The sequence below is a fragment of the Garra rufa genome, chromosome 5 (genome assembly GCF_049309525.1).
Source record: "Garra rufa chromosome 5, GarRuf1.0, whole genome shotgun sequence".
In the NCBI taxonomy this organism is placed as follows: Eukaryota; Metazoa; Chordata; class Actinopteri; order Cypriniformes; family Cyprinidae; genus Garra; species Garra rufa.
Window position 1 is genome coordinate 43026611 of NC_133365.1, and position 12948 is coordinate 43039558.

Here is a 12948-nt window from a genome sequence, read left to right on the forward strand (position 1 = left end):
CACAGGAATAAATTGCATGTTAAAAATATTCAAATAGAAAATAGAAAACAAAATATTTCAAAATTGTATTATTTTTGCTGTACATTGGATCAAATAAATGCAGGCTTGGTAAGCAAAAGAGACATTAATCTTACTGTTCAAAAACTTTTGACTGGTAGTGTATATTTAAAATTCTAATAATATTTTAAAATATTACAGCATTTTTGACTAAATAAATGCATCTTTGGTGAGCAAAAGAGACTGCTTTCATAAACAAACAATAAATAAATATTTTAATTTTTGAATGTTAGTGTGCATATTCAAGCATATTGTATTACAGTATTAGTACGGGATAATGGGATCAGCTGGCCATTATTGCAAAACAATCCCTGAGGTACAGACATGAAATGGAGGGTTCCTTTAGCACCCCAAACTGGTTTATTTTGTGATAAAGACCAGCTGACTGTACATTAAAACTCTTTCATATATGTGACCCTGGACCACAAAACCAGTCATAAGGTTAAATTTTACAAAACTGAGATGTATATATCATATGAAAGCTCAATAAATCAGCTTTCAATTGATGTATGGTTTGTTAGGATAGGACAATATTTGGTTGAGATACATCTATTTGAAAATCTGGAATCTGAGGGTGCAAAAAAATCTAAATACTGAGAAAATCACCTTTAAAGTTGTCCAAATTAAGTTCTTAACAATGCATATTACTAATCAAAAATTACATTTTGATAGGTTTACAGTAGGAATTGGACAAAAAAATCTTCATGGAACATGATCTTTACTTAATTTCCTAATGATTTTTGGCATAAAAAAAAATCGATAATTTTGACCCATACAATGTATTTTTGGCTGTTGCTACAAATATACCCCAGCGACTTAAGACTGGTTTTGTGGTCCAGGGTCACATATCTACTTTCAAATACATAAACAAAAAGACTTGAAATTGCAACTTACAATTATTTCATTAAGTGAGCTATGCATGAAAATTGCACATGAAGTGTCAATTACACAGTAAAGCTGTAATTATACAAATACATTTGACTGCGTTTGTCTGACCAGTTAACATATAGACATCTAAAAATCTAGAAAACACTTGAATATGTAAATATGTAATCAAACTTAAACAACCAGACAGAGAAGGGCAGCGAGATGGATCATAAATACATGGACTGAGAGACGCACAGACTGAGACACACTGCACTACGTGGCAGTGCCTGCAGAGCTGATACTGAAGCTCTCTCAGGACTAATCTTGTGAATCTGCTCGGATGGGGTCGGGGGGAAAGCCTGCGTAGCCATGGAAACCCTCACTGATGGAGCACTTGTGCTCATTGAGAGCTGGGCAGGGCTCTGGAACAACATCGGCTGTTTTATCTCTCTGCCTCTTTCCTCATTCTGTCCTTTTCTGTCTTTTCATCTGTCCAATGTGTCACTTTTTGTTCTCTTTTATAGCTGTTCTTTGTGACACTCGAAATTTCGTCTTTCTCATCTGACTCCAGCACTTTATGGCACTTCCTCTCTTCTCCTCCGCTGTGTTTCTAATCTCTACAATCTCCTTCTCTGCCAGCATCAGAGTGTTACTTGTTTATCTCCTCCTCTTGTCCATTATTCGCATCCTAGTCTCTGGTGTGACAGACTGAAATGCCTGAGAGATAAACCAGTCGAAACCTCAGGTTAAAATCTCTTAACAATTCAGAGAGATGCACATCCGTACAAACACAGCAGCTGCTTTCATCTGATGCCGTATTCATCATTTCTCTTTGACCAGCCTAAATGGATTCATGCCGAAGAGAGAACACAGATAAAAATGAGCGGGTGGAAATGAATGAGCAGTGGACGCACGGACCATCAAATAGGTTCAAAAGGTCTAACACTTCAACACATGTTTCTAAAGACACACTAACTAATGAGAGGATCTTTAGTTTATTCGCAATAACAGAATCTTCTTTTTACTCACCGTCATGTCATTCTGATGGTTTTCACTAACATAAGTTGTTTACGGAATCCAAAATTTATCAAAAAGGACAAAATGTTTCATTAAAGTGACAACACTAAAACTTTGGGTATGAAACAAACTGACATTGTTATTCTCTGAAATTTGTTGAATCTGTCATTGTCATGGACAATTTTATTGATGTCCTTACTACCTTTCTTGGCCTTGAATGTGTCAGTTGCATTGCTGTCTCTGCAGGGTCATCGAAAATATCTTAATTTGTGTTCCGAAGATGAACAAAGTTCTGACGGGTTTGGAACGACATGGAAGGAGACGTTCATTTTCAGAACAAAAGTTTACAGATAATTTTCATACCCCCTTGTTATTCAAGATGTTCATGTCTTTCTTCTTTTCTTTCTTCAGTCGTAAAGAAATTATGTTTTTTTAAGGAAAATATTTCAGGATTTCTCTCCATTTAATGGACTTTAATGGTGCCCCAGAGTTCGAACTTCCAAAATGCAGTTTAAATGCAGCTTCAAAGGGCTCTAAATGATTCCAGCCAGTGAAGAAGGGTCTTATCTAGCAAAACGATCAGTTATTTTCTAAAAAAAAAAATACGATTTATATACATTTTAACCTCAAATGTTCATCTTGTCTAGCTCTGTGTGAACTCTGTGTATTCCGGTTAGGGTATATCAAAAAACATCTCATTTTCTCCTCCAACTTCAAAATCATCCTACATTGCAGCATAAGCAGGCCCAGTGTTTACAAAGTAAATGTGCAAAGAAGATCAAATGCCCTTTACAAAAAAAGGTACAACAGCGATGATTTTGAAGTTGGAGAAGAAAATTAGATGGGAGTTTTTTGATATACCCTAACTGTCTTATACTGAAATACACAGAGCTGACGCAGAGCTAGACAAGACCAGCATTTGAGGTTAAAATGTATATCAATTGTAATTTTTTTTAGAAAATAATCAATTGTTTCACTAGATAAGAACCTTTTTCTTGGCTGGGATCGTTTAGAGCCCTTTGAAGCAGTGTTGTTTTTGACAACCATCTTAGATTTAGTCTTAGTCTTAGTCTTTTGGACTAAAATGCTTCTTAGTTTTAGTCAAATTTTAGTCACTTCTATATGTGATAGTTTTAGTCCAATTTTAGTCGACGAAAAGTCAAAAAGGTTTTAGTCTAGTTTTAGTCGACGAAAAGTCAAAAAGGTTTTAGTCTAGTTTTAGTCAAAAAAAAGGGAAAAAAGTAGTCTTTTAACAAATTAATGTAGGTCAGTAAGTATTTTGCTGTTGGGTAGTGTCACTTATAAGTTCTGAAAATAGCAGATCTATAGTTCAACACAATGTGAGCTTCCGGATCGACTATTTTCACCAATAATTACAATAATGAAGGAATGTTTTAGAACATAAAAGACAAAAAAGGATGGAATGCTAAAACGGCTTGCCATACTAGTATAGCAAAGAGTATTTAATGCTAAAACGGCTTGCCATAGCGTCAGATACTTTTTAAGTTTTAATTGGCATGCACAATAAGCGGAAATGTCATGCATTTTAAACGTCTGACGGACCACCCACTAACATTTTCGTCTATTCTCGTCTCGTCAACGAAAACTCACACACGTCTCGTCATGTTTTAGACATCAACGAGCCATTTTTATCTCGTCATCGTCTCGTTATCATCATGAAAAAAAGTGGCGTCAACGAAATTATTTCGTCATCGTCATCGTTGACGAAAACAACACTGCTTTGAAGCTGCATTTAAACTGCATTTTGGAAGTTCGAACTCGCGGGCACCATAGAAGCCCACTATATGGAGAGAAATCCTGAGATGTTTTCCTCAAAAATCATAATTTGATAGTCTGGAAGTGAAGTCCTCCTTTAATGACAGAATTTTCATTTTTGGGTGAACTATCCCTTTAATTTTTGGCTGAGCTATTCCTTTACGTTTATTTTCTTCAAGTTTCTTTTACAGAAACATTTGACTAAAGCTCACACTGGATGCATGATAGCCTGGATGCAAAGTTACGAAACGATTATTAAATTTAGTAAACGATACTAAACGATTTTTATTCCAACTGATTTTCAATTCAGTCATTTCACTGCGAGAATTAAATCACACATCAGTATGCAAGGAAAATGAAAGCAGCTTTATCCCAAAGTAAAATGAAAGGCAGCATGCAGAGACAGGCAGACTGCATGAGGACGAAAATTATATCTCAGCCAAATAAGTTTCCAAAGCAATACTCAGAGAAACAAACAAGCCCCACGACTCATTCAGTCACAGGAAATGGCACAGGGAGCAGGCTGCCACCCCCGACCCTGATCTCAAACGCTCATTAAAAATGTAATCATACCACCAGCCCTAATGGTTTCTAATCACACTGTCAAAGTGCGAACAAAATGAAACCTGGATATATATGATCCCCTCCACTCTCACTGACCAGCACTTTAGAATGCAGCATAATGACGTAAAAGCGTCTGAGTGACGAACGGCATGCTTTTAAAGCCACACGTAGATTAGAGGCAAAATTAAGAGATGTCTTAAAATCCCACAGAACTGCGAACAGTTGATAATTGTGTCCCATATCTGCGATGACGAGAAATGTCAGTGTTGACATTTCCATCTGCGGTGTGTAAACATCGCTATAATCACGATGGCTAATTACTCCCCCATGGGCAGCAGCAGAGTCTGGCTACCTTCCATTCATCTTCTATTATCTGCCAGTGCCTCACTAGAAGAAGGAGTAATATTATACTATTAGAGTATTAGCATACACTCCTAATCTAATTCATCCATTATGGCACAATGATTAAGCGTTTTTTTCCCTTCTCTTCCAGTAACCTTGCTTTTGTCTTGATTCTGTTGAAAAGTGCCCTGAGGAAAATGCTCAAATGTTGCTATTTCTTAGTTCAGGGGACTTTGAGTAAACAGAGGCCCTGACTGACTTTACTGCACAAATGAAATCCACAGAAGAAAAAAAAGTGCATACCGATTTGAAACGACATGAGGGTAAAGAAACAACAGAATTTATTAATTTTTAGGTGAATTATCCCTTTAAAGGATTAGTTCACTTCTAGAATGAAAATTTTCTGATAATTTACTCACCCACATGTCATCCAAATGTTCATGTCTTTCTTTCTTCAGTCAAAAAGAAATTAAGATTTTTGAGGAAAACATTCCAGGGTTTTTCTCCATATAGTGGACTTCAATAGAGATCAATGGGTTGAAGGTCCAAATTGCAGTTTCAGTACAGCTTCAAAGGGCTCTACACAATCTCAGCTGAGGAATAAAGGTCTTATCTAGTGAAATGATCTGTTATTTTCTAAAAAATAAAATAAAAATGTATTTACTTTTTAACCACAAACCCGTTGGGCTCCCATTTAAGTCACTATACAGTTCCTTGCGAAAGTATTCATACCCCTTCATTTTTTTCCTGTTTTGTTATGAAATTACTTTTTTTTTCCCCACATTAGTCTACACTCCATATACTATAATAGCAAAGAAAAAACAGATTTTTAACATCTTTGCAAATTTATTAAAAATAAAAAACTTAAATGATTTCATTGCATAAGTATTCATACTCTTATCTGGGACAGTTGAAATGTAGCTTAGGAGCATTCATATTTCTTGTAGATGTTACTACACCTCGAGTGAAGTTAACCTGTGGCAAATTAATTTGAATGGGTATGATCTGGAAAGGCACACACATCTTAATATAAGGTCTAACAGCTGAAAATGCACATCAGAGCAAAAACCAAGCCCTGAGGTAAAAAAAAAAAAACTGCCTGTAGAGCCCAGAGACAGGATTGCATCAAGCCACACATCTGGGGAAGAGTTCAGAAAAAAATCTGCTCATTGAAGATTCACAGAAGCATGTAGTCTCTGTTACCCTTAAAGGAAGAAGTTTGAAACAACCAGGACTCTTCCTTGAGCTGGCCTTTGAAGGGCTTTGATTAGAATGGTGAAAAAAAATCTGATGGTCACTCTAGTTGAGCTCCATGACCATTTGTGGAGATAGGAGAAATCTATAGAAGGACAAACATCACTGTAACACTCCACCATTCTGGTCTTTCTGAAACGTAATCTTCTCCTCAGTGAAGACACAAGAAAACACACTTGGAATTAGCAAAAAAGCAACTAAGGGACCCTCAGACTGTGAGAAACAAGATTCTCTAGTCTGATCAACCTTAATTCCAAGCATCATGTTTGAAGGAAAGCAGACACTGCTCATCATCTGCAGAGTACCATCCCAAAAGTAAAGTGTGGGTAGCAGCCTCATGCTGTGGGGCTGTTTTTTCAGCGGCAAGGACTCGTCAATGCACCAAAATTTTGAGATAGCCTCGAACCCAGTCCAGAGCATTCAGAATCTCAGACTGGGGAGAAGGTTCACCTTCCAACAGGACAATGATCCTAAGCACACAACAAGAGTGGCTTATAGACAACTCTGTGAATGTCTCTGAGTGGCCCAGCCAGAGCCTAGGCTTGAACCCAATCAAACATTTCTGGAGAAACCTGAAAATGTGTGTCTGCCCCCATCCAATTTAACAGTGCTTGAGAGGTGAAGAAGTGAGGCGATAATTGGCAGATAATTGCCAAATGCATATGTGCAAAGCTTGCTGCATCATACTGTAAAGGTGCTTCAGCTAAGTACTGAGTTAAGGGTATGAATACTTATGCAATGTACTTATTTCAGTTTATTTTTAATAAATTTATGAAAGGTGTGACAATTCATCATGGTGTATGGTGTGTAGATTGATGTGAAAAAAATAATAATTTAAAGCAGTTTAACATAAAAGGCAACAACATAACAAAACGTGAAAAAAGGGGGTATGCATACTTTTGCAAGGCACTGTATGGAGAAAAACCCTTGAATGTTTTCCTCAAAAACCTTAATTTTCGACTAAAGTAAGAAAGACAAAAACATCTTGAATGACATGAGGGTGAGTAAATTATTAGTAAATTTTATACTGGAAGTGAACTAATTCTTTAAGTATCAAGTTTATCTCAGATTCCTTAGAAGACACAAATGAGACAACCGTTGACATACAGGAAGATTGGTTTTTGAATTTGAGTAATTTATGAAAAACACTTTTAAATGAAAACAGAAAATATCTAGTTAAAAAAATACAAACTATGATAGTATATAATTTAAGTGGCATTTAAATAACGCTGCTCTTGGTGTAGTCTGAGACTCTGAAACTGTTGATGCATGTGGGACTACTGGAGTCTTTTTTTACAGAGAAACATCTGATACTTCAGCAAAAGACTATCCATTTAATCTGACTGATGTTGAAATATTAAAAAGATGCCATTTGGGATTTTTCCTATAGTTGCCTCTTCTACGACCTCTTGTATTTCAGCCAGCAGAGGTTCAGTGATGTGGCAGGAGACAGTTGAGAGGACTTGAGATAGAGACAGATCAGGGCAGAGGAGAGTCACGATGAATCAGAACTCAGTGAATTACAGGAGAGTAAACAACCGGCTGAAACCAGAAACCAGCAATGCACACGGGCCCTATAATCATCTACTGAATGCTACTGCCACTGCAGGAACATAATAAAATGAGTTAACAAGGCCATTAATCAAAAGCCATTTTTCAAGTTACTTTGATTGGTGTTATTCAGAAACCACAGCATGGCTAAAGAAAGGAGCTCCACTTGTTGTTTCTGTGAGCTTGAATTGCAGCGTTGTGTTGATTTTGTTTTGCCCCGGCGAAACTCTTCTGAGAACAATAATCGCTTGGATGCAGAGTCTAATTTACACACATTGCAAACCTGCCAGCAGCGTTTGACCCCTCACTGAGCCGTGCTGATTAAATTCTAGGGAAGGTGGTATGGTTGCCAGCATCCTGGAGTAATAAAAGCTGTTTAGAAAATGTAAAATGTAAATGTGAATAAACAATAAGAAAAGCTGAACAGGGCTATAAAGCCTTCACCTATCAGGCTGAATATGACCTGGCAGAAACTGAATTATTAATTACTACTGGTTTATTCTGTTTACGCTCCGCTAGAACATTAAACATCATGTCATGGTACCTTGATGTGAATTTGCACAGCCACAGAGAAGATGCACGTCTGTGTGTGGAAGAGTGATAACGTTATTATGCGGACAGATTTTCTGCTGACAAACAGCAGGCATCACTTACTGCGACATGATCAATTACACATTCACTTACTGGTCCATATACGTTGAAATTATCACTAAATGTTAATCTAGACTCAATAAACATGACACTTCTCCTTTTTGACATTAATATGCTTTGGCGCTTTCCAAGCCCTGTTAAATGCTGAGCATTCGGTCTACCTGGGAACCAGCCAAACCATCATGCTGCCCAACATTTGGCAGATACTGAAACACAGCTGATCCCCAGAGTCTTCCATGAAAAAGAAACATGAGATCTCTTTAAAATCTCAATTGCTTCTCCTTGAAATTATTTAATACATAAGATTTAGGGATTAGTTCACTTCCAGAATTAAAAATTCCTGATCATTTACTCACCCCCATGTGATCCAAGATGTTCAAGTCTTTCCTTTTTCAGTTGAAAAGAAATGAAGGTTTTTGAGAAAAACGATCCATGATTTTTCTCCATATAGTGGACTTCAATGGAGATCAACGGTCCAAACTGCGGTTGTTATGCAGCTTCAAAGGGCTCTACACAATCCCAGCTGAGGAATAAGGATCTTATCTAGCAAAACGAACAGTCATTTTCTAAAATAATTGCTGGATAAGACCCTTATTCCTAGGCTGGGATCGTGTGGAGCCCTTTGAAGCTGCATTGAAACTGCAATTTGGACCTTCAACCCATTGGCCACCATTGAAATCCACTATATGGAGAAAAATCCTGAAATGTTTTCCTCGAAAACCTTAATTTCTTTTTTCCTATAGAAAGAAATACATGAACATCTTGGATGACATGGGGGTGATTACATTTTTGACATTTTTAGGGAAGTGAACTAATCTTTTAAATTGAGAACACATAGAGAGACTTTTAAAATAAATTAGAATAGTTGTTTTTATCATATTTAAATATTATTTACAGCATTTTAGATCAAATAAATGCAGCCTTGGTGAGCATGAGAGACTTTTATTTTGGAATGTAGGTGGAGCTGTTTGTAAAATGAAAAAAGCATTTTATGAGATAAGATTCTTTTAAGAGATTCTTAAACACCTTTGGTCATTGTGTTAATGTGCTCAACGGATAGACGCGACTTTCAAACGCTCACGTATAAAAGTGTAATCTATGTAAGTGCTAAAGGAAGAGCGTGAAGCAATGATCTTTGGAGCCAATCTAACCCGACTGGTAACAAAGCCGGTACTTTTGAGATTACTCGTGGGATGTTTTTAGTGTCACTTATGCGAACAAAATCATCGCGTAATGCTCTTCAGGGTTCCCACTCTAAGCCAAATGTCAAATTCCCTGACTTTCACTGAATAAAAAGCTGAATTTCCACGACCTATAATAAACGGATCCATCAATTTGCAAGCTTAGTTTTAGTACAAAACTATTTTTTATTCTTTCTTTTTTTTTTTTTTGCTTTTAACCGATAAATGCACTTTAATATTTTTCAAAAATATCTTAAATTGTGTTCCGAAGATGAGTAATTAATGACAGAATTTTCATTTTTGGGTGAACTAACCCTTTAAGTGATTGCCTGTTGGGACAAGTGGGAAGGGAATAAAATGGCACTGAAAAATAGCCTAACCATAACAATAGGCAAAATGAAACAACGTGATAAAAAAAAAAATACGGAATAGAAAAAATTTTATTTTGATGAATGGAAACTAAAATTTTAAGTGACAAACAAAAATCCCTTATATTCCATGACTTGAACAAAAATTCACTGACTTTCAATGTCTGGAATAGACCTTTTAAAATTCCATGTTATTTCAGAGTCTCCTCCATTTTCTGGTACAACCGGACATGTCAAACTGGATGTGTCAATAAGCTCTCGCTGTATGGTCTGCACGACAATGCCTCACACAATTTTTCCATTCGAGTTGAAATTTTTCAACTTGCATAGGAGACGTGATTGAGGCGACACTACATGTCTGTTCGCATGTAACCTACTCACATAAATAAATTTGCTTTCGGTGTGCATACACCATTAGAACATGAATACACCATTAGAGCATGAATATGTACTTGGGGTTAATAGCAAATGTAAAATCTTTCTACCAACACATTTCAGCTAATAATTTTTATGTTCAAAGACTTACCACAGAATGAAACAATATGGCTGCTGTCTTCATGAACAAACTTCCTTGTGACTGCTTCCTCCATGATCTGCTTGACCTGTTAGACATGGAGACACAACAGAGGCTGAGTTGGCTGAATAGATACAGCATGATAATTTAAAGCAAAACACTGTTCTACAGCTTATTTTACGCATTGTGTGATGTGATATTCCCATGATTGGTGAATCTGTTAAATGATGCAGGTTTTATGACTATATTCTCTCTCACAAGTACTGTCATTTAGCGCCATCAAACTGCAAAAAAACTGCAATAAATACCAGGAAGGAGCGAGTGTATACGAGGTGAGTAGGAAGAATGCAGACCGTGACTCACCTCCCCTGACTATTAAGAGGAAAAGGAGAAATTGAGAGTTGGCACGCGTAATTTACGTATAAAGCACGTCCTCATCGTGACTGTGGATGATGGTTCTATGGTAGGAATCATTCAAATAAAATGGCAGCGTGATAATGTCTTGACTAGACTGCACTGCACACACACACACACACACACACACACACACACACACACACACACACACACACACACACACACACACACACACACACACACACACACACACACATATATATACAAAGAAATACACATTCAACAGATAATCAAGATTGATTTTGTAACTTCAGGTGAAGGTAAAATACAACTGTGCGCATTCAAAATATAATATTGCCCTAGTTTCAACAAGAGATAAAAAACTCTCATACCCTTCACTTGCATAAAAGCTTTTTTAACAATCTCCAGTGTCTCCAGCATGGAAGCGTCTGGCTGAAAGAAATTAGCCTTCTGATTGGCTTGAGGAAGTGGCTAATGAAAATTTCCTGCTAAGCATGTTTCCTCTGTTGATACACTGGACATGACAAGAACATGAGGACAGGAGTAATGTGAAAGTAACCCTGGGTTAAGCAGTGTCTTAATCTTTTGGAAATGGGTTCAGCACCCGCCTGTTTCACCTCAAATCTTTCCTTATTAAATATTAATGGACGTCTCACAGTTGCAGAAACTGCCACGCAATTTTCATCAAAAAGATCAAAACAGAAAAGTCAAACAGTGACAACAAAGGCTCCTTTCTTTTTCTACCCTTTTTTTTTAATTTTTTCGTTTTCTTCATACAACCAGAGTGCATTAACATGGTGACATTTCCACATATGTGACCCTGGACCACAAAACCAGTCTTAAGTCGCTGGGGTATATTTGTAGCAATAGCCAAAAATACATGGTATGGGTCAAAATTATTGATTTTTCTTTTATGCCAAAAATCATTAGGAAATTAAGTAAAGATCATGTTCCATGAAGATTTTTTGTAAAATTCCTACTATAAATATATCAAAATGTAATTTTTGATTAGTAAAATGCATTGTTAAGAACTTAATTTGGAGAACTTTAAAGGTGATTTTCCAAGTATTTTGATTTTTTTTGCACCCTCAGATTCCAGATATTCAAATAGATGTATCTCGGCCAAATATTGTCCTATCCTAACAAATCATATATCAATAGGAAGCTTATTTATTGAGCTTTCATATGATGTATACATCTCAGTTTTGTAAAATTTAACCTTATGACTGGTTTTGTGGTCCAGGGTCACATATAGACAAGCCCAAGCCCAAAGGAAAAATGTATTGCTCAAAGGATGACCTTTCTGAGAAGACCTTTTTTGTACATTTCATTTAAAGGGATAGTTCACCCAAAAATTAAAATTTGATGTTTATCTACTTACCCACAGGGCATCCAAGATGTAGATGACTTTGTTTCTTCAGTAGAACACAAACAAAAATTTTTAATGGAGTCTGTCAGTCATATAATGGCACAGTAGATGCACGAGCGAATCATTGTTTACACAGTACATAGTGGCTACTCAAAATGGTAATTACTTGTGCTTATCCTGATTCTTGCAACCGATTATAAACTAATAGATTACGTTTCCTTTCGCGAACTTATCCAGGAGTGTTGACTTTTTACTGACTACTATGCCAGAGCACATTGACGTGTCATGCACCGGCTGTTGTGAACGTGCTCAGGACAGTTGAACTTTGCGGTGGATCAGAGGTAAAAGATGATACAAATACCGTTCAGTTTTCTGCACAGACTGATCGTTTTGTTTCTTAACACATCAGTGTATTGTCACGAGCCACAAGGTTTAATTTGGTTTTGTCTGTGCATGTTTTTTTGACTCTCAAAGCTGTGGATCCCATTGACTGCCATTATATGACTGACAGACTGCAACGGTTTGGGTTAAAAATCTTTGTTTGTGTTCTACTGAAGAAACAAAGTCATCTACATCTTGGATGCCCTGAGGGTAAGCAGATAAACATCAAATTTTCATTTTTGGGTGAACTACCCTTGTAAGTATCATTTGTTTTAGAGGTATATTATACACACTAAAGTTTGGGGTCAATATAATTATTTTAGGACCCATCAAATCATTCAAATGTAAAGACATTTATAATTTTACAAACAATTTTACAAATATTGTTATATTGTTGTAATAAATGCTGTTCTTTTGCACTTTCTATTCATTAAAAAATTATGAAAAAATGTATCAAGATTTCCACAAAAAATATCAGCAGCACAACTAAGCATTGAAAATAATAATAAAGGTTCTTTATTTATATATATGCGCTATATGACATATGCTTCTGAAAATTCAGCTTTGCCATCGCAGGAATAAATGACAATTATTAATAATAATTGCATGATACAAACTCACAATTCCACCTTTTTTCTCAGAATTGTGAGATATAAACTAACAATTGCAAGTTATAAA

At 36.3% G+C, this 12948-nt stretch overlaps 1 protein-coding gene across 1 annotated transcript in view; it reads right to left on the minus strand.

The window, feature by feature from the left end:
- Positions 1 to 12948, minus strand: part of sgsm1a (small G protein signaling modulator 1a) — a 54474-nt gene that overhangs the window by 26793 nt on the left and 14733 nt on the right. The window contains exons 3-4 of the mRNA XM_073840093.1: positions 10506 to 10514; positions 10155 to 10230 (exon numbers count right to left, since the gene is read on the minus strand). Of these exons, the coding sequence (XP_073696194.1) occupies positions 10155 to 10230; positions 10506 to 10514 (85 nt within the window). The remainder of the gene's footprint in view (positions 1 to 10154; positions 10231 to 10505; positions 10515 to 12948) is intronic.